This window comes from Lates calcarifer, linkage group LG12, assembly GCF_001640805.2.
Source record: "Lates calcarifer isolate ASB-BC8 linkage group LG12, TLL_Latcal_v3, whole genome shotgun sequence".
Classification (NCBI taxonomy): domain Eukaryota; kingdom Metazoa; phylum Chordata; class Actinopteri; family Centropomidae; genus Lates; species Lates calcarifer.
In genome coordinates, this window is record NC_066844.1 from 6,489,693 (window position 1) to 6,513,853 (window position 24,161).

Consider the following 24,161-nt stretch of genomic DNA (forward strand, 5'->3'; position numbering starts at 1 on the left):
TAATTTCTCTTTAAGGGACCTACATAATGCGATACACTAAATACTGCATGTAATCAAACCACAACACAGTCATTATAAGGAGCATATAGTTAACAGAAGATCAAAATTACCCTAATAAACACAATTGGCAGAGCTGCAGATCTGTCAGCTCCAAAGAGAGCAGGGAAGAAAGCGCTGAGAGAGACAGCGATGAAAGTTAGTCAGACATTAATGAGGTGAGGTTAGAAGGTTGAGAATATTCAGCGATGGAACAGCACTCCTGCTAATTGTCATACTCTGGTGCTGTGGCAACTGTCTTGCAGTTTGACAGTCTTGCTCAAGTGTCCCTGTGCAGCATGAACAAGCCCGCGCTGGCTGATGAGTGTGGTGACATGCCAGCGGCCTGGTGGTGTTAACAAAACAGAAGGGCTCGTGATCAAGTGTTTTGCTGCTGTGCTTCTCATCTCAAACGTTAGTAGGGGTTAAGTATTATGACTATCAAATCATCAGCTCCTGCTAGGACTATGCTTCAAAGCAGTTGTTCCCAACCTTTTTTGTCTTACATACCCCCAAAGCACTATTAGATGAGCTCAAGTACCTCTTCATCAAGACCACCTGTAATGTTCAAATGTATTCTTGTGAATGGATTTTAAACTGGATGTTATCGAACACTATTACCTATAAAAATGAATATTGCTACAATAATCCTATCCGTGCTAGAATCTTCAGTTATGGCATCATCAGTGTCAGTCACAGCTTTGGTCCAAAGTGAAATTTCTCAACTACAATTTGATGGACTGGCACAAAAAAACTTATACAGATGTTCATGGTTCCCATAAGATGAATCACATTGACTTGACTCTCAACATCTATCGGATGGATTGCCATAAAATTTTAGTGCAGGTAATATTGTCGCCCTTACGACGTTAAATAATAACTTTGGTGATCCCTTAACTTTACCTGAAGTGGAAGTTTCAACTATATATACATTGTTTTAGCTATCAGCACAACTATAACTATAACTTCTCTCCTCATTTGGTAACTGTGCTGTGCAGCTAACTCTTTGTTACTCATAATGCAATTTGTGTGGTTATTTTCTTCCTGAACACAAATAAGTAGATACAAGTTTTAGTACTAAATGATAATTTATATTTTTCACCCAAGCTACTTCTACATACCTTCCAGCAACTGCAGAGGTACTCCCTGGGGTACATGGACATTTGAAAATGGAATCAGCCACACAGACTATATGTTTTACCATGTTTTATCCCACTTTCAGCAAATAAACTTTACATTACAGCCAACTCAAACAGATAGCCAATCATTTCAAAACTTAGACTTAAAAGTTACTTCAGTTAACCAATCTATCAGGTTAAAGATCATTTCTGCCATTGCCAAAGTTCTACTGTCATTGTGTGAATTTCAGTTGTGATGAATCTTATTAGTATTACCACAATGATAACTCTGTCAATGATAAAAGCATACATGATATCCACTCTGACGGATTACCTGAATATAAGTTTCTGTTGGGTGATTTTCATATTGTAGTGAAATGAACTGAAAACAATAGAACCCTGGAAGGTAGGAAAAACATATTTGGCAATGTAAAACAGCGTGCTTTAGAAAATGGTCAGCAGTAATATAAAGTGTACATATTTGCAGTTAATGGGCTGAAACATGCATAACACTGGTATGGCCCCTAAAGCTCCTCTATAGGAGCACATCTGAGCTGTGGCAGTTTCGATACATACAGCGGGAGAAGAGCAGCTGACTTAGTATTCATCTTATATGTCATATAAGTGTCTAGTAGAGGTTTGCCAAGTTTCCTCTTTAAATCCTGTATTACCTGCATTTTAAATTAGGTAACAATTATTAATAAGGGTAATGAGATTTCACTACCACCCACAGTTTATTTTATGTACTGTAATTATTTTATCTGCATGTCTACTTCTCCATTCAGCCTTTATCAAGCCAACTGGCACATATGACCAAAAGAATGTTTCTTACCAGGGGACGCCTGGCCTAGAAAGCAGAAGGCAACATACAGTAACATGCATACTGAGAAACAGTGCAATTAAAATCACAAAGAGTGTAACGGTAGCTACATAAGCACCAGTCAATAATACAAAAGCAGATCAGCAGGATCAGAGCCCAAACCTAAGCACATTTTAGCAAAACAAAACATAGCTGACAACTTATTGAATCTGCATAAAAAACACACTCATAATCACCTTAAACTCACTAAGAAGGAGCTCATGCAGCTTTAAATTACTTTGTTATGAGTTCCGTGCCAAAGGAGAGATGCACGCAATGGCTCTCCTGTTTCATTCAGCAGATTGTCAGAAACATCTCTAAGGCGAGAACAGATGTCTCTAGTTATTTGACCAGGCTCTCTGGGCTGCTGTATTCCCACTCTCACTCCCAATCCCCATTTTTTTTTTCTGCAGCCGACTGCAAATCTCTTTGCAGTGACAAAGCATTGCCTGTCAAGAGGATGATTCCATTGAGAGGCACTTCCTGATATGAGAGGTGCATTAATGTGATTAACCCACACTCACTATTGCCGTTTGATACAGGGGCTTAGGGGCTCATGTCACTCTGTATTCTTCTCTATTGGCATGATCAGCAGGTAATGGAAAATATGCTGATGTGTGAGTAGAGGCAGGTAACTCTAAATGTGATCTAAAGTAGACAGCAGAATCTACTGCTGCTGAGCTCAAACTCAATTATGCAATTTAACTTCAGAATTCAAAGATAATTAAGAACAAAATTAGCCCTAAAACTCAGTAGCTTATAGAAACTGATGAATTATGTCATTCTGCAGACACAATATGTTCTCACTGTCACGCCAACAATTATCAACCATTAAGATCAATAAAGATAACTATAAAGATGACTATCATCTTCCAATAAAAATGCTGTTGTTCCCATACGCCAAAAGTGTAAAAATATTTCAATTAATCACCATTAAATTCAAACATACCTGCAATCTGGTAAGTACTGTTTAATTTCACGACCATATTCAATATCATCAAATCCTAACTAAGACACAAATAACTCTAAGAGTGGGGTGTGTTGATTATACATGTGTTTCATACATTCGTACAGCTAATATTAGTCATCTAAAAGATAAATCATAGCTTGTTGCACTGGTTCCAGTGTGTACTGCAATGTGAAATTATTCATTTGATGTCAGAGTCATCATCCATTCAGCTGTATATAAATGGCTACAGGTTGAACGTATGTTTTGATTGCACAGTGACTGAAGCTGCAAACGTATAGGAGGCACGGTAGAAAATAACTGTGCAGGAGAAGGAATTCTGGGATGCCATTCATGAGGCTTTTCATCAGTTGTCTTTTCCGATCCTTAGCTGGGGGTACCGGCAGAAATAGATCCCTGTACCGAGCACAGAGCTTTTAATAGAGGCATCTCCCAGTTTAATCAAAGATACCAGGGAAATGGGCACATCCACCTCACGGTATATTGTTAAGTCTTGGCGGAAGCTTAGTGTGAACTTCCTCATTTCAAAGCAGGAAAAGCGTGTGTGCTGCGCATGAGAGCATACTGTATGTATGTGAAAGAAGCCTCTTGGCAGCCCCTAGAGAATATATGATGCGGCTATGGAAAAGTCAGTGTAGTGCTGTGTGCAACTCTTTCAGCTAACATTCCCTTTCGATCAATGGCTGAGATAGATAATAGCCTCCACAGAGATTTGCATCTTGCATCCCGTCTCTCTCTCTTTCCTCACCTCCAATCCCCATTTTGCCTTTGCATCATTGCATACTCTCTATCTCTTTCCTCCGAGCTCCGCCCCAACTGTCAGCAGCAGCACGGGAAGCCCACCAGCTCTAGACCCAGAGAGGCTGTCCGTCGCTGCCGGCCGCCGTCATGTCATTACAGCTTTCAGGGCTTTCTTGGTAACAGCTGATCCTCTAGGCCCACTGCCTTCATCAGAGTGGAGAAAATCCACTCGCTAACTCAATTATGCAAGAGGTGTGAATTAAACATGAGGCTACCACACAGAAATGTATAGACACACTGCAGACGTGCACACATGCGCGATACGTAATCATACAATATAACAACCCCATCTGTATGCTGATGCCAGAGGGGCTTTGTGAGGCCCTGCAAACAGTACACTGAGGAGCTTATCTATGCCAGTTGCAACCTCACATATGACTGAAACAGCATATGGACATCTAAGCCACACTGGTGAGGATGACAGTGAAGAAATAGGTGATGAGGAATTTTGCCGTCTTTGCCACCTATTACTTCCCTGTGAGCTTTAAAGAGCAAAAACAGCCTCGCGTGGGAGTCAAGCCTGGAGCCACAGGCAGAGCAGATTTTTTTTTTCCCCCATCTCTCTTTATGTCTCTCTCCCCATGCATCTCTCTCTCCCTCTGTTTCTTTGTATCTCTCTCCCTTGCTCGCTCTCCCTGCCCTTTATTAATCATCCTTGGTTAGTGGGGCAGAGAGCATGGTGTTAGGGAGCTCTGGGGAGTGTAGAGCCATGAAATACACACACACCTCCATGTGTGCGCACACTAATAGGCACTGGACTCATAAAGCTAGGCAAACATTTTTCCCTTTTATCTGATGTTTGCTTATAAAAGATATAAAAAAAAATCGATAAAATATTGATTAAAAAATGTAGGAAAACTCCTAGGAATGGCTACACACACTTGCACACAGACACACACTGCAAGTAAGTATGTGCACAAATACAGCTGATCTTCAGGGATGCTGGCCTGGGGTCTAGGACTCAGCTGCTGCTGCTGCTGATGTAACCTTTTGAACAGTCTCAGTTGTTGTTTAGACATTCCAGCACCAGAATATAAGCAAGGTAAGGCCATCTCTCTTGCCCATAAACACAACTTTCACTGCAGTTGCACTAAAGCCCCTGGGTCAGAACCGGTAGAGTATAGACATCAGCATCACCAAAGCCATTACAGCTATTAGACCTCATTATCAGTGTCTGGAAGTTGCAGCCAGCATCCTTGGAGAGCTGCATGTGGAATGATGGGACAACGGGATACAACACAGCTAACCACTCGCTGCTGTGGCCAATGGGCAGCAGAGTAGCCTGAATAATGGAGGATGTAATTAGGCCCTTATTTCTATGCATGTAAGTGCACTTAGCCTAGAAGGCTCCAACTGGGCTGCATGCCATTATTACCATTATCACTGTTTGATCTCCCTGAGAAAGTGGTGAGAGAACTGGCCAATTAGATGTTATGGGACAGTATGAGCTTACAGCAGAGGTCTGGGATGTTCTTTAGGAAGTGCACAGAGATGTAGTGCTGTGTAAACACATCTAAACTCACTTTATTCACCTTTTTGTTTTGATTTTGCAATGGTTTAGTCAACTTTAGCTGACATGGATATATTTATAAGTCACAAGGAGACATACTGACCTAATGCAAGTTATATGAGGAAAAGATCTTTAAGGATACATATGTTTATCTTCATAATTTCCCATTGCTTTCTGCATGATTGTCTGGTGAGAAGAGTGACACTAATAGGTGCCAATTGATACTTGCATTACTGACTGTGTGTGTACTCATCAGGTTTTCTGTGTTTTAAGGACGCTACGTGTCATAACGCTCATCTAACTAACAGAGCTCAGGTGTCACAGCAGCGGCAGCAGTGTTGAGAAGAGAAAGGGGGGGCACGCACCTGGTTTGACCGTCTTCAAGCGAATCGGCTCCCGAAAGTGGCGTATGACAGCCAGGGTGTCACGGTTTGTAAGTCCACTGACGGGCGTCCCGTTCACCTCCAGCAAAACGTCCCCGTAGTAGGGCAGCTTCCCGACGTGACACACCAACACGTCCAGCTTCATCTGGCCCAGGTAGGGGAACTGCCCCAGCTCTGCTCCTCCCAGAACCTCCACCACGGAGCCAAAGTCCCCCAGGTTCCCCCATGACACCGCGCACTCCACCACTTTACTGGACCAGTGTTTCTTCTTCTTTAGTGTTCTGGACATGGTTAGTCCCTTTTTTTCAAACTAACTAACGATCTAACTGGTTACAGTCGCCTCGGTTTGGTGTGGTTAAATGAGCGCGAAGTGACGCGGCCTAATAAACCCTCCTGAGTTATTCTCCCGACCTGCTGGGGATGTCATCTTCCTGGCGTTTATGAGGCTGATTTTCACCCGTCAATACGCCGCTGAGGTTTGTCATCCCACGGGTTTATGCTCCGGTGTGCGCACAGTTGCCTTGGTTGCAATAATTCCGAGCGCTCCTTGTGCGTAAAACAGGAGAGTTATTAGCGACGAGATGGTTAAAACAGAGAACAATCAAGGTTTTATGCTCCTCATTGCTACTCTGGAATCATATCCGCGCGTTGCTTCGCTTCTGGAGGAACCTCCCGATGCCAAGTGGTCAAAACAAAATGTAAACACAGAGTATTTTTACTCACTCGGCGGTAGACTGTGGACTGTCTGTCGTTGAATTGTAGTGCGTCAACGAGAAATCCCTCATACCTGTGGGCAGGCTGAAAATAAACGGGCGGCAGCGTTCACCGGTAGGCGGTTTATGCAGTTGAGATCCAGCCCATGAGGACTGAGCGGGGAGACATCTGCGAGCGTTTGTCTGCTACAGGTTTGAACACACCTGGCACCGCCAAGAGAGATGTTGCCAAGCTCCGAAACGCCCCTTTTACGCTCAGCGGCAGCGACAGCAGTGTTTTCTCAACCCTCATGCGGGCTCCATCCTCCGGTGTGCTGTGGTACTAAAGAAAAAAAAAACATACTGTATCAATCCAATAATGTTCACTGTAACTTATTGTCAGCTCAGTCCCTGTATAAAATGCAATGTTTATCTTTTTTAACACTTAATGAGCTTGCGTGTTAGGCGGAGTAAGTGACTAACTAAAATACACAGAGCATGTAATCCTAATATTAAGCGTGCAAAACAAATTATACCTAATTAGGACTCTTAATTTGGATATTGAGGTAAGTATTCCTAGGGAGGAAATTCCGGGTGACCATAATTAATGTCTCCACAGCGCCACCTAGTGACACAATCTGAGCACTTCACACAATTTCCTGCTCCAGTTCATCCCTCCCTGAGGTCTTTGATGGCTTACCTACTGTACATACCATCACGGCTGCCTGCATTCAACAGCATTTATCCATGCATGAGCTATAAGACAATGAGTGCATTCATTTATTAATCGTTACGTATCACTTATCTACAGCTTTGTTTTCCAACTGCTCACACAGGAAATGCAGCAGCCTTTATTTTTGTGTATGCTACCATGTTCATGCATAAATTATCATCACATAAGTAGGTCTAGTGCTGTAAATCTGACCTTTTATTCAAGGGGAAACTGTCCTTCCACCTTCATGCAAAGCCTACACAATTCATGGCCCGAGAGCCCAGGTTCTGCACAAGCTCATACATTTACATAAACTTAGGTGCACTGGTATCAAACTGCGGATGAGATACAATAGATCTTTGTTTTTAATATTCGTTTCATGTACATAGACCTTAATAAAAAAAAATCTACTGATGATGCAAAACTCAAGTGGTGTTTAAGTTTAATTAAAATTTGTAAATGTCACTTTATCTCAAGGGATATAACTAGCTGTGTTCCACAGCATGTTATTAATGATGCACAGCTTCCTTTTGCCAAAACCTCTCTGGTACAGCATGATGGATTTTGACAATTTGGGCATGTTGACTCACAGGACAGTCATATTTCAGTGCCACTGATTGAATTTACTTTATAGCTGGAAACAGGGAACACACCCTCTGTAGTTTTTATGTGTGCATGATGCATTAGGATTCTGTGTTTAAATACAGCGTTGCTACCTTGGATGCTGTGCTGAATAATTCATGGCCTTGTAGAGGATGATTAACAATGCTATCATGTCTTTGATAGGGGACTAGAGCAGAGATCCAAACAAACTGCAGACCTTTAACGGCTGAAGCACTGTCAGATTCAACTTGCATCGCATGTTTCCTGGGATGCTGCTGGATTTTCTGTAGGAGACTTTAAAAAAGAGGTCTTTTCTTAAAGTTAAGACTGATGATGGACTAACAGTTTTTTAAGGCCGATATTAGCTGGCTTTGTGTTGGCTTGACATGACTAAATCCAGATTATAGATGGCTTGGCCTTTTAAATCGTTCTATGGTGTGCCCCAGAAATCATGTTGTGGACCCCTGAGACTGGAATTACATGGAACCTAAATCAAATCCTGTAAGAACAGTTTGTCTCATTTTTCTTTCATCCCTCCTACTGCCTGTAAAGATACACACCACCCCACATACCTGAAACAATTGCTTGATAAATCAACTGATAAAAAAGTAACTATTATTATAAACATTTTAGTAACCTTTCAAGCAAAAATGCCAAATATTTCCTTTTTGCAGCTTTAGAAATGTGAGCATTTCCTGCCTTATTCTTGTTATATATCATTGTAAATCCAATATCTTATGGTTTTGGACCAAAACAACCAAAACAATCTTAATATGTCACCTTGGCCAAATGTGATTGGCTTTTTCTCAAAGTTCAATAATGAAAATAATCCTATTTCTACCTAAGACACGTGTTGAGAGAGACAATCAAACCAAATTATCAGAATTCATGTTTAATGTTTGAGTAATGGCTACGTAACAAAAAGGCTCTTTAGACATGCTTTACAGAATGTACAGGTAAACAAGGTCCAAAAATACTACTGACAACAAAATGCAAAACTTCAACAATACGAAAAAAAAAAAAAAAAAAAAAAAAAGCAGCATTGGATATTGCCAGAGCAGTTACTGCTAAACTTTGGTATAAAGTCATAAAGGACGTTCAGAGAATAAAATAATACAAATCCACTTTATGTTACGCAGTGTTGGCAGAAAATATTGAACATAGAATCGATGTATGCCCCGCAGACATGTAACTCCTTTAGGATGGTTTATTACTGCAAGCTTTCATTTTATTTTCTCTAGCACTTGAAAGTAGCATGAAAATGACCACAAAAACCTGCTTCAGTAGAAGCAAGGAGGGCGTCGAAATATAGGGTTACTCAGGAAAGTCACGTTGCTTCTTGCAAAACCACTTGAGAATTTTTCTATTGAATACCACATTGGCAAACATGACTGACAAAATATGAAAACTTCAAAGTGAAACAGCAAGCATGAATGACATCTGATTCATATCTGCATGTACCACAGAGCAGGTGGAGGTGTAACAATACCATTTGCTGCTTAACACATGTAGTCAATTTTGAATAATTACTGATCAAAACCAACAATAAGTTGATTGGCTCTATGTAAGATTACATTGAAAACGTTCAAGCTGCATCATTACACATTTGCATTGTAGATTAGCTTGTCAGCATTCATGATTTTTAGTGTGTGAATTCAGTACCCTCGAACACTCTGTACCACTACAAGAGGGAAAAAAGGAACTTGGTCAAAAATAAAAGAGCAGAATGTAGAAGTAACGCTAAACATAATAGAAATGATAATTTAAAAAAAACAAATGGACGGCAAATGCTTGTCAGACATTATATCCATTAGGAATGAGTATGATATCAATGCGTTTCTGTTATCTAGCCCACTAAATAACAAAATAATAGAAACACCTGTCAGTATTCAGTTCAACAGCACCACAAATTACATCTTCCAAAACGACCAAACAGTTGAAAATCAACACCTCTCTAAGAGATTCAACAAAAACGGATCATTATAACCTTCCTGAAGGGGGGGATTTATTGCAGGACTGCATTTATTTTTGTTAAATGTGCCTCATAAACTGCAGACTGAGTGTAATTTATTAAATATAGGTTTTCTGATAGTCACATATAAAGCCAAAGCCAATTACATCTGAGCTTCTCTGAAGTGCAATAGTCAAGAGGATTTTTAAGGACAACTGGAGAGCAAACATGATGAAGCACGACCACGTTCTTTTACACAAGATGTGTTTTCATTTTCAAATCCTCAAAGCAATGTAATAGATGACAATTGGAAAAAAGTACAGTTTGCTGAGGCTGGCAGCTGAGAGGAAAATAACATCAGCTTCTGAGGAAAATGTGTTATCTGAACCAACGTGTTAAACGTCTGGATGATGCTGAGATAATAAAGGCTTAAAATTAATAAGCTTAAGGTTGATAAAGTTACTGCAGCTTACGTCTCAAACCTCTCTGCAAGTGGACATAGAATTCAATAGATAACTAGCTTTATATACACATACCTAGATACATGTATAAAATAATACAATACATTCTCATTTTTCACAGTCCCGAGTGAAAACCAAGGCTTTATCAATTTCTATGGAAGGATCATGAACTTTTTGAGGAAGAAAAAAAAACGTGATGATAAATCCTCACAATGGAAAACAACATGCACACTGCATAATAAAGTTTACCACCATTAAATTAAGTGCCTGTAAGACATGAGAGGAAGGGAAAACAAATCAGTGCATACTGTATATATAAAACATAATGTCACCTGATTGAGGTTACTGAGAATGCTTGTTAAAAAGGCCATCCAATAGACAACCATCAGAAAATAGCCAGCAAAACTATGATTGTCACATGTGCAAAAAAAAAAAAGATACACTTTCTCCCCAAACTGCTTATCATTATGAAGATATAAAGTGAAGGATTTAACAATTGTGTTTGACATAGGACAAAAACAAGATCAGATAAAGATGATATAGGATATATTCATATATATTCATAATATACACCACATTTTGGTGTCACTGTCTCTGGAATTTGCATAACAGGATACTGGATAGCATAGTTTAGAGTCAGTCAGAATAGCTGTGGGAATGTGTGACATACGCTTTCAAGGTTCTTACCTATATTAACCACCACAATCTGCTGGTGAGGGAACTACAATTGTCCCCCATTTAAACCCATTCTTCCCCACTTGGGAAGAGGTGGTTTATAATTTCTACCAAAGTAATGCAGGCTGCTCCAACAGGTGTCTGTGCCAGGAATGATGACAAACAAACTGCTAATGTGCAGTGCACTGGCATACAATTTCTGCCCCACAGCAGCAGGGAGGATCCCATCCAACATGGCTCTTTAAAGCATACATTCATAGCTTTCTCTATAAAGAGAAAAAAGAAGAGTGGTGGAGGATGTGGGAGAGAGGGGTCCTGCAGAGGTGGAAGTGTCAAGGAGGAGGTCACTTTTATCACCGGTCCATTTCTCCAGGCTGACGCAGCAGTCTTTCCACAGCAGAGAACTTTAGTATGTCCTCTTGAGTGAAAGGGGAATGTAAACATACAAGAGAGCATCTTTGGCAGAATGTGAGGAGTCTCTTTGGAGGTAGTGGGTGAAGGGGGAAGGGGTGCAGCAATGACAAGTCAGAGGCAGAACGTGGGCGGAGTGTAAGGACCTATGTGGGTGCAGGATGCTCCTGAGGGTTAGTCCTATTAGAGGCACTTCTGTGGTCCTGTGTGCATTGGTTGGGGAAGCAGTCCACCTCTGCTTCACTCTGTTCCTCTGCCCCGTCTACAGAGGAAGGCAGAGGAGGTGTCCTGTGAACAGTCACTGGGTGCTGGGATGCTCCTGGTTGGGGTTTTGAAGACAGATCTTCCCCTTCTCCCCAGAATGATCTGTTAATGGAATCTGCAATGATGGAAAGAAAAACAAATACTTTTCTCAAATCTGAGGATTTGCTGTTTTTCACTATTTTAAATCCTTGTAACTTGAATGTCTTTAGATTTTGGAGTGTTGATTGGATAAAGCCAGCATTATGAATTTGTTCCTTTATGATCTCAGAATTTTCATCTCTCTCCTCTCAACATAACATTAGCTATGGCCTGCAAGTACTCTGATCACCTGAACAACCCTCATAACAAGCCTCCATGTATCTACACAGATCATATCTGGAAGATCAAAATCTCTAATGGATTTAACTCTTAGGTATTTAGTTGAGTTCAAATGTCATATCTGCATAATAAAGCCTTCAATGAATCAATGACCTCAGTGTTTACACTGTGTAAAAAGGCCAAGTAAGAGCAAACCAGCCTGAGAATCTGACAGATTTATAAAAGCAACACAAACACCTTCTTCAGTGTTCACAAGGCAGAGAAAATTCAACCCGTTACCCAAAACACCTCAGCAGGTGGTACATGATAGTTTGCGCCTAAGCTCTAAGAAGGTAAAATGGGAATTTCTGTTGCCAAGGCTTACCATTAGTGTAGTGCTCTGGGGGAGTGTGGCTGCTCAACCTCTTGTCATGTGAGGTGAGAAAGACAGAGGAGTCCTGGTTGCTAATGAGGCTCTCCAGGGCCCTGTCCTCATGCTGGGCATGCGAACTGAAGCTCTCCTTCAGGCCTGGTAGAGTTCTGTCCAGCGGGTCATCCTCCCCCAGAAAGGCGTAGGGGCAGTACTCCCGTGTGCGAGAGTAAATGTTGGCATTGTCATAGCAGTCTGAGCAGATGACCAGCGGACCTGCACCACCTGGGGAGTACATACAGTGTATTGTTAGTTTTTAAGACTGCGGCTCCATTTTGATATTCAGTTGGGGTAATGTTTGCCAACAGTGGCTAGGGAAAGACCTCTCAACTACACTTGGAATAATCAACTGATTACTAATGATTATTCTCACAACAGCTCAACAAATCACCAGATATGTATTATATGTGAAACAATTCTAATTTGTATTCATTTGTTTCAGGGCTGAAAATAATTTGACAGCTTTTTCTTGTCCTAGACAAGTTGAAAGACCCAGTGAAAGGTACAGATATAGCAGTCTCGAAATTCCTCAGATATAAAAAAGCTTGGAAAAACGTGAAAACTACGGATGCATAAAAGAACGAACCCTTTTAAAATAAATAAAAATCACATAGCTGCTCCTGTGTAGTTGACACTAACCTGTGGGGACTCCAGCTAGTCCCTCACGAGGCTCCCCAGGGTGGAAGCTGCTACGGCCAGTGAACAGAGAGCCAACCCTGCAGTGCAGCATGCCATTCCCCTCAGTTTCCACCTCACTGCCCGTGTCTCCATAACACACACCTGGGACATACATGATAATTAGTCAGTGTCTTATTTCAGCAGGGATCAGATCCCAAACACCCAAGCAGACCCAAGAACCTAATGAGCTTGGAGGTTTCCAAAAACCTTTGAATCCTGGAAATCACATCCAAGAAGCTGTATTTATCTAAAGACATTTGAAATTTATTTTTCATGTCAGAGGTACTTTGTATGAAAGGCAGGACATGCGGTAGCATGTCTTCATGCGTTTCATTTCTTGTGATCATGCAATAATCTGGTAATATTTGTAATGTTAAAATAGAAATCTTTGATTTCTTGTGATCAAAATGTTTATATAAATTCTGACTAGAAAATCATGTGGAAATATGACCTCAAAAATCACTCAATTGCAAACTAATGAATCACTGACTTCCACATAGTTTGTAATTATAATAAATCATACATCAAATATGGTGGAAAGGACCAAATCTAAAAAGCAAGATTACCCACCATCTGACCCCTTATGGATGTATCCATTGGAGAGAGGGGGCATGAGCTGCTGGTGGCTGCCAGCCTCAGAATTACTGTAGCCTTCCTGAGGCTCTGACAATGTGCCCTGAGAGGACAGGTAGCTGGGGATGTCTGCTGGTAAATTCATCTCATCTGGAACAGACAGAGACATATTTTGTTACACAGTATTGACTTCTGTGAAACGTTGTATTCTCACAACAAAGTGCTGTCCCCATAGACAAATTTCATGGTTTCCAAACAGCCATCCCTATTGGATACATCTTCAAATAAGACACATTTATTTTATACCACAGGCAGTTACAGATCTAAGCGGCTAACCTGTGTTTGTGATACTGTAGTCCTCGCTCTTTCTGCGCATGTGATAGATGACAATGACCCAGACCAGTGAGGTTCCAACCACACAGCACACCACCACAATCACCACAATGCCCACAGTGGTCCAGCCGTCCTGGTCATACCCTGCACCCGTATCGCAGTTTGGTGATGGTGAGACGCTGAGGTAGATGTGGCCACGCTCTGTTCCCAGAGTATTAGACATGATGCAGGTGTATTTCCCAGCATCAGCAGGACCTGCATCTACTATGATAAGAAGCTGGTTGGCGGCAGCAAAGAAGTGGCGCTCTGTGAGGACCAGAGGTCCGTCATCTTTGGTCCAGTTGAGACGGGGGGCTGGGCTGCCTCCAGCTATACACTGAAGCACAGCAGTTTCACCACGGGCCACTGTTCTGTCTTCCAGTGGCCGCATGAAGGATGGAGTTTCTGGAGAAGAGGAGGAATCATTGATTTTTGATTTAATAAGGATTTTCCCACTGGCATTTGTGTCAAACTGTTTAGGTGGATGTGTGTGTGGTCAAGTTTGTTATTCTCTGTTAATACTAATGTATCACAAGCTCTGCCATTTTGGTTGCAATGTTGATTATATACCAGCTCATAGCTTAATTCAAGTCTCAGAAGCATATTCATTAAGAAATGTGCTTTAACAGTTGTGTCAGAAATACTGGTTTAAGTATTCTCCATGGCCATAGCATAACAAGGTTTGCCTTTATATTATCGCTAGTTAAAACCGTTAAGGAGGAAACATAAAAATAAGAGTATGTACTGAATGACAGACATAAATGAGTGGCCAATTTGAGCAGCATGACTCAGCTGAAATGACCCAGTAGTAAAACATCAGTAAGCTCTGCTAATCAGGTGGGTGACTCACCCAGGACAGTAAGAGTAGCATTTGCCGACAGGCTGCCAGCTGCATTTTGAGCCGTGCAGCTGTACACCCCCATGTCTTCAGTCTTCACGTTAGCAATGAAGAAGATGTCATCATCCGGCATCACGTGCATCCTTCGTTCTCGGGCAGCAGGAAAGTCAGTGCCTCCATCCTTCTGCCAAGCAATCTGGGGTGATGGATGGCCTTCAGCAGCACACTCCAGCCTGGCCATAGTCCCAGTCCGGATCGTCAAATCCATGGGAGTCTTAAGAAAGGATGGCAGCTCTGAAAGATAGAGGACAGAGAGTCAAGGATGGGAAAGAGAAGCAGAGACATATCTGTGTCAGACTGGGATCAAACAGGAGCAGAATATATCTTTCCTCTACTTGTGGCAGTCACTGCATTGGTCATTGGTAAAGACACAATATTAAAGAAATGAGAAAACAATGTGAAACATTTCTTTCACATGCAGAGCCACACCAGAACTCAATGTATGTTATATTTGAAAGAACAGCATCTTAAAACTTAAACACAGCAAAACACTGCAGAGCAAAACAAAAACAAATGAGCCCCTCTGACAATCATCAATCACATTCTTGAAAATATTCTCACCATTGACTGTAAGTTTGGCCCTGTTGGAGTAGTTGGAGCCAAAGTGATTGGAGACCACACACTGGTAGCGCCCCTCATCAGTAAAGTTGACATTGAGGAGGTGAAGCATAGTGGTGTAGATCAGTTCTCCCTCCTGGTACCGGGCATAGTTTTGCACTTCTGCATCATACAGCACCTCCCCATCCTTCCGCCAAGCTGTGGTCATTGGCGAATCGCTGCTGCTAGAGGCAACACAGCTCAGAGTCACATTGTTCCCCCGCAGTGCCACAGATGTCTCTGGGTGAGTTGTGATCTGAGGTTTGGGGAAATCATCTGCGGAGGACCAGGGACAGGGAGTGTAAAATTCAGGTAGCATTTTTCTAAGGTAGAAAATCAATGTTTTTTACAAAAGAACTCTCAACTAAAATCTAGTTCAACGTGAAGTATTCAAGTACAGGAAAGACAACATGGTGGTCAGCTTGAACATTTTATGAAGTTGAAATTTATTAAACCTGTGAACTTCTGCAGTAAAAACAATGTGCTAATTGTGCAGTGTCTGTTGCAATGATATACTATACATTTCAATGACAATTTCAATGACCCCTGAAACAAACTCAATGTCCTTTCCTGACTTACACCAGCAGACTTTCTCCCAGCTTTGTTCAGTACAGAAGTGTACCTGAATTGGATCAGACTGGCAACAATAAAAAACAGACAGGGACTGACCACAAACAAACTCTTCAGGACTGATGGACAGGACGTTGCGACCAAGCAGACTCGCAGGATGAGCACAGACAGCAGAGACAGACTGCTGCAACGGACTGTCAGTCAGCCAAGGCCCCAACCACTGCATGTGACAGTCACACAGCAAGCTGCTTGTGTTCAGGACACTGAGGACAGAAAGGTAATGTGGGAAGTGTGCAATGAGTGACTGTGAAATTAGTTGGAATCGTGTAGCAATAAAATGATTCAATGAGCATAATTTGGGATTTCCCAGATTTGCTTGTGAACATTTCAGAAACTGATTGACGATTTAACCTCTTAGAAAAGCAAAAGGGCTGTTATCCACTGCAAATCTAAATTATGTGACAACAGAACAGCAGGTCCAGTGCAGTTTGAGTAACAGGGAGTGTGCAAGCAAGAGTAGCTATTTTTTCTTGAAAATGGCACTCTGGCAGCTCAGTTACTATGTGTGACATTTCTTACTAAAAAAAAGGCCACGTGCCACTGAACCCCCAAGATAAGTGTTATTAATAAACTTAACACTGAATTTATGAAACATACATAAAAACATGATCCAACAAGGCAATTAAAAACTCAAACACAATACAATGAACGATGATACACAGCCATATAAAACCATTGTGAATTGTGATAAATGATCATCATATACAAAGATTCCATTTAATGATCTTAAAAGTATAACCACAATCTAAGTCATATACCAAGGTTATTATTATAAAATAGGTTAGTGGGAAGACGCCAGAATGTCAGTAAGTCTCAGCTGGACCACAGCAGCTGAAACACAGGCATTACTGCAAGGTTTATATTAACTTAATCATGAGAGGAAACTGGAGTCATTGCTATAAAAAGCACATCCAGAAGCCTGTTTTAATACACTTTGTCCTAAAATAAACCTCAATTCTAAGGGCATCGCCATTATGCTCCCCTAGCTAAATTATCAGTCAAAGCCAATTTATCCATTCGCCAAGCAAACAGTGCTATATCCTATTAAAGCAGCATACTAATTAATAACAGGAGGATATGACTACTGTCATGACACATTTTTTGGGTTTGACAGCTGCTGGTGTATTTCCTTAGCCACTGCTTGAGAGACACTCCTAAGAAGCGCTGATCAAACCCTCAAAAACGCAAGAGACTTAACATTTCCATTGTCTTTCCTCACAGCTGTCCTAACAAAGCGGACGTAGCAGCAACTCAAAAGCTGAATCAGAAATCTTGTTTGTCCATCTGAGCCAATAAATGTATGATTTTGGTGAGTCAACAATCAGGCAATGCAATTATGTATACTTGACTACACATCATCACTAAAAAACATGGGGTTAACAGATGACAAAGTAAAGTTACGATGTTCTTTTGTTCACTCATTACTAAAGAGAAAGTAGATCACAAACTTGTCACATATTAGTGGTTGAGATTTTCTTCATACAACTATATAATGCCAGTTTAAAATGCTAATCATGACAATTAACCATCACTTCCTTAATCATTATAACTCCTTTTAAATGAAGGCAACAATGATGAATCAGTTGAAGACAATATTAAGGCAGGGAAAAGCTGGCTTCCAAATGTGCTTATGAGTGCTGATAAGTTTAATTTTGCATCTACTCACAACACTTTGAGCTTCATATGGGACAACGCCTCGGGGTGTATTGACATGATGCCATTCTTGCTGAGGTCCCTGTAGATGGGACAGAAATATGGATTAGACACACCTACAAAGTGATTTGATCAAAATGGCATCCCATTTCACAAGCATAAGACAACAACAACAGGATGCTGGTAATAAAAGCCTTCTGCTATCTTTAATCATTCAACAATAACAACAGATCCTTCCGAGACACAACAAGAATGGCTGTGTGGAGAAAAAAGATTGTGGTTTAACTCACAGGTGCTCCAGCTCCTCCAGGCCTTCAAACGCTTTCTTAGTGATTGATTTTATTTTGTTCCGCTGTAGGATTCTGCAAAATAAAAATATTGGACATTTGACCAGATTTTCCATGCAAGTTAGAATAAATTTGGGGAACAATTTCACAGTAAAATATCAAAAAAGCAGTATACTGCCAAATATCTAGAGCACTGATATAGAATTTAAGACGTGCCTGCTATATTTCTCTAGATGCATGATATTTCAAAATGATGCATGGATTTATGAAATTCAAATCAATCAATTATCCTATCTATGTATTTATCTGCATAATCAGTGTCCTCACAGTGTGTTCAGCTTCTTCATTCCATCGAATACACCAATGGAGTCTTCAATGGCCCAAGAGATTTCATTGTTGCGGATATCTCTGAAAAACAAAGAGATATATTAGTTATTAACACTCGCTATACAGACTGAACATTTAAAGCTCAATTCCTGCAAAGATCCATAGAGATTTAACATTATCTCCACTGTGTTTCTAAGTGGTGCCTGACTCTCAGTTTGGAAGACTAACAACTTGAAACACCACACTTTCACAGTGTGTCACAGTTCGCTGCCCCTGTGGTTCTGATGAGAGAAATTAATTGGCTCTGTTTAGCGATGGGACAGTTCCTGGGTCCACTGGAAACCAAGAGAGGCCTTGTGTTTACAGGATGGGTCATGGGCTCTTTTGTTTGTCTTTCCTCATGCCTGGGCACCTCTGAAAGAGCTTCAGCACTCTCCAATGCGCCCTCTCCCATGAAAGCTCCTAGGACGGGCAACCTCCCAAATATGACCCCTTTCTCACTGCATTTCAGTGGAAACTCAATAATGAATTCACAACTTCCTCTCTTCACTTCTTACCTCACACATAAATGTATGATTAAGAGGACATACATGCATAATTAGGCTAATACTCTGGACCTCAGCTAGCCTAAATTTTAAAAGCTTTTGTACTGGTGTTAATGTGGTTCAGACTGTAATCTACTGCCCCGCAAGCACACTAATTTTGTGAATGGAAATTGGCAAAAGCATTGCACTGCACTGATATGGGATGCATAAATGTAGGAGGACTTTATTGTAACTTCCATTAACTTGATAAAACAGAGTAGTGCATAATATTTAATGACACTCAATACCCAAGGAAGCGCGTTGCAATTTCTCCCAGAAAAAGCCAGAGCTTCTGTGTTATTTGCTGAAACGCTCAGTAAACACTGAAATGCCTGTTGAGCATATTATATGTTGATATTATTTTATCCCTGTGAGATTAAATATTAAAAAGCAAACTATCTCAAAGCCCAGGAAAGGGGGAATCTTGACAAACCCACATGACAAAACAGCTTCTGATTTAGCTACAGTGTAGAGACCAGTCTGCATATCACCCATGCAGTATAACAACAATACATGTGTCATGTGGATGACATAGCATTTATATTGTTTATCAGATATTCTATATATACTTGTGCACAGTAAGTAGTTCCCATTGCTTTAAAAGTTCAAGCTGTACACATATGCTTTCTTCTCCTGTGAGTGAACACAACTGTCCTGTTGACTTTTCACTTTTCAGCTCATTTGAAATCAGCATAATGCCCACAGCGAATGGCAGGACAGAGGACACGAAACCAAGAGAACAGGATTCTATGAAATCACACATTGGGTGATTTGAATTAAGACTAAAGATGATGATGAAGATGAAGACAGACAGGATCAGAATGCAACAAAGACAATACTTGATTATGCAGGCTTATAATACTGGAAAATTTCTACTGAATTTTCTCTAAACTACTTAGGATGACTCAGGAAATGTATTCAAGACGGGACTAGAACTACACGAGGGGTGGAACGAGCAGACCTACTGTAGTCAGCAGCCTTCATGAGAATGCACAGAGTCAAGAACAAGTCAGGACTTAGTTATGTTTTGAATAGTGAGCTTCATTACTCTTCTTCTGACACACATTTTAGACAGACGTAGCACTTACAGGGTGCGCAGACTTGCAAGGCCACTGAATACTCCTTCTCCCAAATGGCTGATGGAGTTCTCTCCCAGGTTCAGGCTCTCCAAGAAACCTAATCCTACGAAAGCTGTCTCCTCAAGTCTAGTCAAATGATTGAAGGACAAGTCTCTGCACAAAACAACCACAAATGTGATAAGGATTAGTTTCCTTATTCAACACCAGTCTTGTATATAAATGTAGCTCCACATTCAAGAATGATACTCCAAAATGAGACATTTTCACAAAATAGTAAAAACTGTAAATAGTAACACCCACTGAATCAGCTCCAGACACCCCACAGTACTGCAGTAAGATAACAGTAACTCCTCTGAGCACAGAGAATGAATTTCAGAGCCCGGGGATGATGAAAGAAAATGGGGACTCTTAGCTGCATGGGGATTTTAGCTATGAAGCGAACACACTCACAGTTCCTCCAGCTTTTGGCAAAACTCCCAGGCGTCTGGTCGAATGATGCCGACAGTATTCTGGCTGACCCGCAGGATACGCAGCATGCGCAGGCCATACAGCCAGCCTTTATTGACCTCAGTTAAGTTGTTGTGCTCCAACTCTCTGAGACACAGATGGGAAAACAAAATGACATTAACAAAACAAAACTGTCATTACATAAATTGTTTTATTTTTAGGACAGATCTACCAGATCATAATTAATTTCTTGCTTTTGTGTTTTCCCCACCTAGCCCCAGCTATCTTTGTGTATTTACACATACCTTTATAGCCATTTCAAAAGGTTTTACAATGTACTGCTCCACAATTGCTGATGAAAACAGTGTCATTTTAAAGGAGTGTCTATAACACTGTACTCACAGTTCTTCAATGCTGTTAAGCCCAAAAAAGGCTCCATCCATGAGCTTAGTGATGCCATTCCTCTGCATCTTCAATGATTTCAGTGAGTCCATCCCTTTGAATGTTAGGCTGTCCACTACCTTAATCTTGTTACGCTTCATTTCACTACAACAACAGTAAGCATAACATTTCTTCAAAAAAACAAACACAACAGAGCCACTGGAAAATATATATAATTGGATTTACAGTAAATTCAGCCAGCTACTTTAGTAAGAGGAGTTACAACAGAATTAAAATCACACAGATTTGTCTGCCAACTATCAACTGCTCAATTCTTGGCTTTTCTTCACAGGATTTTTGTTTTGCATCAAAAACACATCATACAATACTTACAGGAACTGAAGCTGAGGAAGTCTGAAGACTTTGGATGGCAGCACAGCTAATCTGTTCCTGTTCAGCCTCAGCACCAGCAGGGAGCTGGAGATGTTTTCAAAGCAGCCAGGCTCGAGGACACTGATCTTGTTATTACTCAAATTCCTATAAGATAAAAGAGCAGAAACATTAGAACCAAAATCAGGCAGGAGGATAATGTTCTGTAGTTACACCTTAAGTATATGTGAATATCCTGAAGAGAAGGCTTCACAAGATTAGCTAGTCCACAATAAGATGCTTCCTTACCAACAACAAATTAACCAAAACAAGGTGTCTTTAGTGCTTTGACTCTTTAGTATTCACTAAAATGAATGGTCTTTGACTGTGTAGTGCTGCTTTACTTTAATATGTACTCTGTAATCCTTTGAACAGCCATAAATGCTGTGTCATCTTACTGTGGTATTATACAGAGCCCATTTTTCCTTCTTATACCATTAGTTACTCTACAGTTGTGAGCTGATGCAACGTTATGACAAGTGTCTTTGTAATAACATTAGATTAGATCCTAGACTTTTGCTATTATCAAAACAAAAAAGTTTGTGCAGTACTGTGCAGCCTTGGCAGATGTATGCACTCTCTAGGGTGCTTTCTAGTTTTATTTAATTTTGCTTTCATTGCATTGTCAGGCTGCTCTCATAGATAAATTGGACTTACCTCCTATGATGGAAAAAAAATGGAAATTACTAAAATGAGCAATGGTTGCTTACAGATATTTCAGCTGCATGTAGGGGAAGGATCCAACTTTGAGCTCAGATATGGAATTGGATGTCAGGTCCAGCGTCTCCAAGGAAACATATGGCTGCAGCTGATGCATTGACAGTTCTGTGATCCGATTGTGGACTCTGAATCATAAAAAAAATTGGTATTAGTCTTCAAAGCCATAATGATGCTGATTACTGTGACCTAGATGGTATACTGAAATCATATCAAGGTGTGGAAAGACACAGATATCTGTTGTTGTGCACCATGATGGCAAACAAGGATGACATCTAATGGTACCATGCCAGTGTTCTGGTATAAGTACATTCATATACAGCACATAAAAAGGCATGAAAAGCTTGACAGTAACTGACATCTGCCAAAAAAAAAAAAAAAGTTCAGAGTTTTAGTTTTTAAAGTATTTCTTTTTTAGGGAGTAGCATGTTAAGCAAATACATCACACCAAATTACACATGCTCTGGCTTGTGAGAGCAAAATGGTAAATGTTTTGGAATTAGTATAGATATAGGGAGAGAATGTCTGTTTTGTATGAAGGAACCATAAGTTTATTTTGAATATTTGATTTACTGGTGACAGGAGAGGCAAAGAAAAAACCTGAGGGGGATTTTTTACTTACAATGATAGTGAGGTAATGTTTGAGGAACCATCTCCTAGAAAAGGAAGAGCAGCCAGCTCATTGTGATTCATGGTGCTGAAAGGAAATTCAAAAGAAAATTATCATCATGTTTACCAAAGGGAAAAAAAAAAAAAACATCTGTTGTGCCATGACTGACATGGGAATATTAAATTGATACAGGCCTACACCCACCTTCTTTACATCAGTGAGATTACAGAATAAAATGCTCTTTCCCTCATGGCTTGATAACTTCATTCAGTTCTCAATTTATTAGCTACATCTAGTTAAACTTAACATACTCCAATTTAACAGCCCAATACCAAATGGAACCATCATTATGGTCAATTTTAGTTGAAACAGGTTAGAGAAGTGATAATTCGTTTGATGTCATTTAGGGGGCTGCAGTCTTGGTGGTGTTGAACTGTGCTGCATTGAAGCTTGTTTCTATTATTATTGTGTATTATACTGACCAAGACAGATCAGATTTTGGAATAAAACAAATATAACAAATCAGAAGCATCCATAAACTATAACCTCCAAAGTGACCATAAACGTGAGTCAAAACATCTCTAAAACAGTTTAGCTAAAAGTATTGACTAAAATGACAACTAAGTGTTAATTCTATAATATATCAGTAATAAATAGGCTCATTACACTGGATATATGAGTTTGAATGTGAAGATCATTCTTCCTAACTTCCCCAAGGTTGTTTTCATAATTAAAATGAGGAAACTGTAAAGCCCAGTCTAGGTCCTAAAACAATCAAACTAAAGGAAAACTTCGCAAGAACAACTCTTATAAGCAAAATACATCTAAATGGGGTTTGGTGATAAGTTAAGGTGCACCTCTAGATAGAGCAACAAATCAGAGCTGTGGAGTCAATACAGGACTAACTTCAACACATTAACATCTAACCAGTTGTGTACTTACACTTGGGTTATCCCATCTGGTGTGTCCAGGGGAGGTGCTGACAGTCTTCTCCTGTTGCAGTCCAGAACACGGACCTCACCTTGTCCTTCTGAACACGAGCAAGGAGCAGGGCAAGACTCAGAGGCCCAGGCACTAAGACCGAATAGTATGAAGACGAGGGCCGAAAGAATGGGCCAACTCTCCGCCATTTTAAATGTCTTCCTACTGAAGGCTACGTAGCTACGTGGCTAACTTGCTAAACTGGCACGTTAACGGTTACAAAACCACCATCAAATAGCTCCTGCAATTTGGTATCAGTCAAGCGAACACATACTTCAGGTTTATAGTGCCGTGATTCCAGGCGGGACTGTAAAATACAGTTTTTCCCAACTTGCGTGAGGCATCCCAGAAGATTTCTCCCCGTCTTTCCAGTGCCTGAATTCCTTCCGCTCCAATCTGGACACCCTCCCGGAGAGACTAATGCTAGCTCGCTGCTGAGATGATTAAGTCCCACAAATGCGCAACTTTTCACCAGACGACATCGATTTAGCTCCACACATGGACGGCTTATGATTATATTGGACCAAGTTAAGTGTTATCTTCGCTTAACCCGGACACTTCACAACTAATTCAAATAAAATTTCCCGTCTTTCTGTCCCGAAAGAACAACAAAGCGCCTTGAGTTGATGACATAGGATATCCTAGGTCCCGCCCCTCTCCAGCATGTTTACAGTTATTCTATTGGCCGATTTTCAAGCCTGTCAAACATTAGCACCGAGTTGATTGGGCCCTATTCCAATGTGTTTTT

General features: G+C 40.6%; 2 protein-coding genes across 5 annotated transcripts in view; both read right to left on the minus strand.

The window, feature by feature from the left end:
* Positions 1–6,754, minus strand: part of LOC108888074 (membrane-associated guanylate kinase, WW and PDZ domain-containing protein 3) — a 120,531-nt gene extending 113,777 nt beyond the window's left edge. For all 4 annotated transcript variants that reach the window (XM_018683869.1, XM_018683868.1, XM_018683871.2 and 1 more), the window contains exon 1: positions 5,657–6,754. In XM_018683869.1, the coding sequence (XP_018539385.1) occupies positions 5,657–5,963 (307 nt within the window). In that variant the 5' untranslated portion in view covers positions 5,964–6,754. The remainder of the gene's footprint in view (positions 1–5,656) is intronic.
* A 1,803-nt stretch (positions 6,755–8,557) lies between these two features.
* lrig2 (leucine-rich repeats and immunoglobulin-like domains 2) lies at positions 8,558–24,070 on the minus strand. The gene is made up of 18 exons (XM_018683872.2): positions 23,375–24,070; positions 22,445–22,519; positions 21,816–21,950; positions 21,070–21,213; positions 20,698–20,841; positions 20,299–20,442; positions 19,858–20,001; positions 18,186–18,266; positions 17,862–17,933; positions 17,585–17,653; positions 15,958–16,121; positions 15,253–15,564; positions 14,644–14,925; positions 13,758–14,198; positions 13,419–13,571; positions 12,810–12,950; positions 12,126–12,395; positions 8,558–11,558 (listed from the first exon to the last, which is right to left on the minus strand). The coding sequence occupies exons 1-18, from the start codon at positions 23,560–23,562 to the stop codon at positions 11,326–11,328; spliced, it is 3,192 nt and encodes a 1,063-aa protein (XP_018539388.1). The 5' UTR covers positions 23,563–24,070; the 3' UTR covers positions 8,558–11,325.
* Between the last annotated feature and the right edge of the window lie 91 nt (positions 24,071–24,161).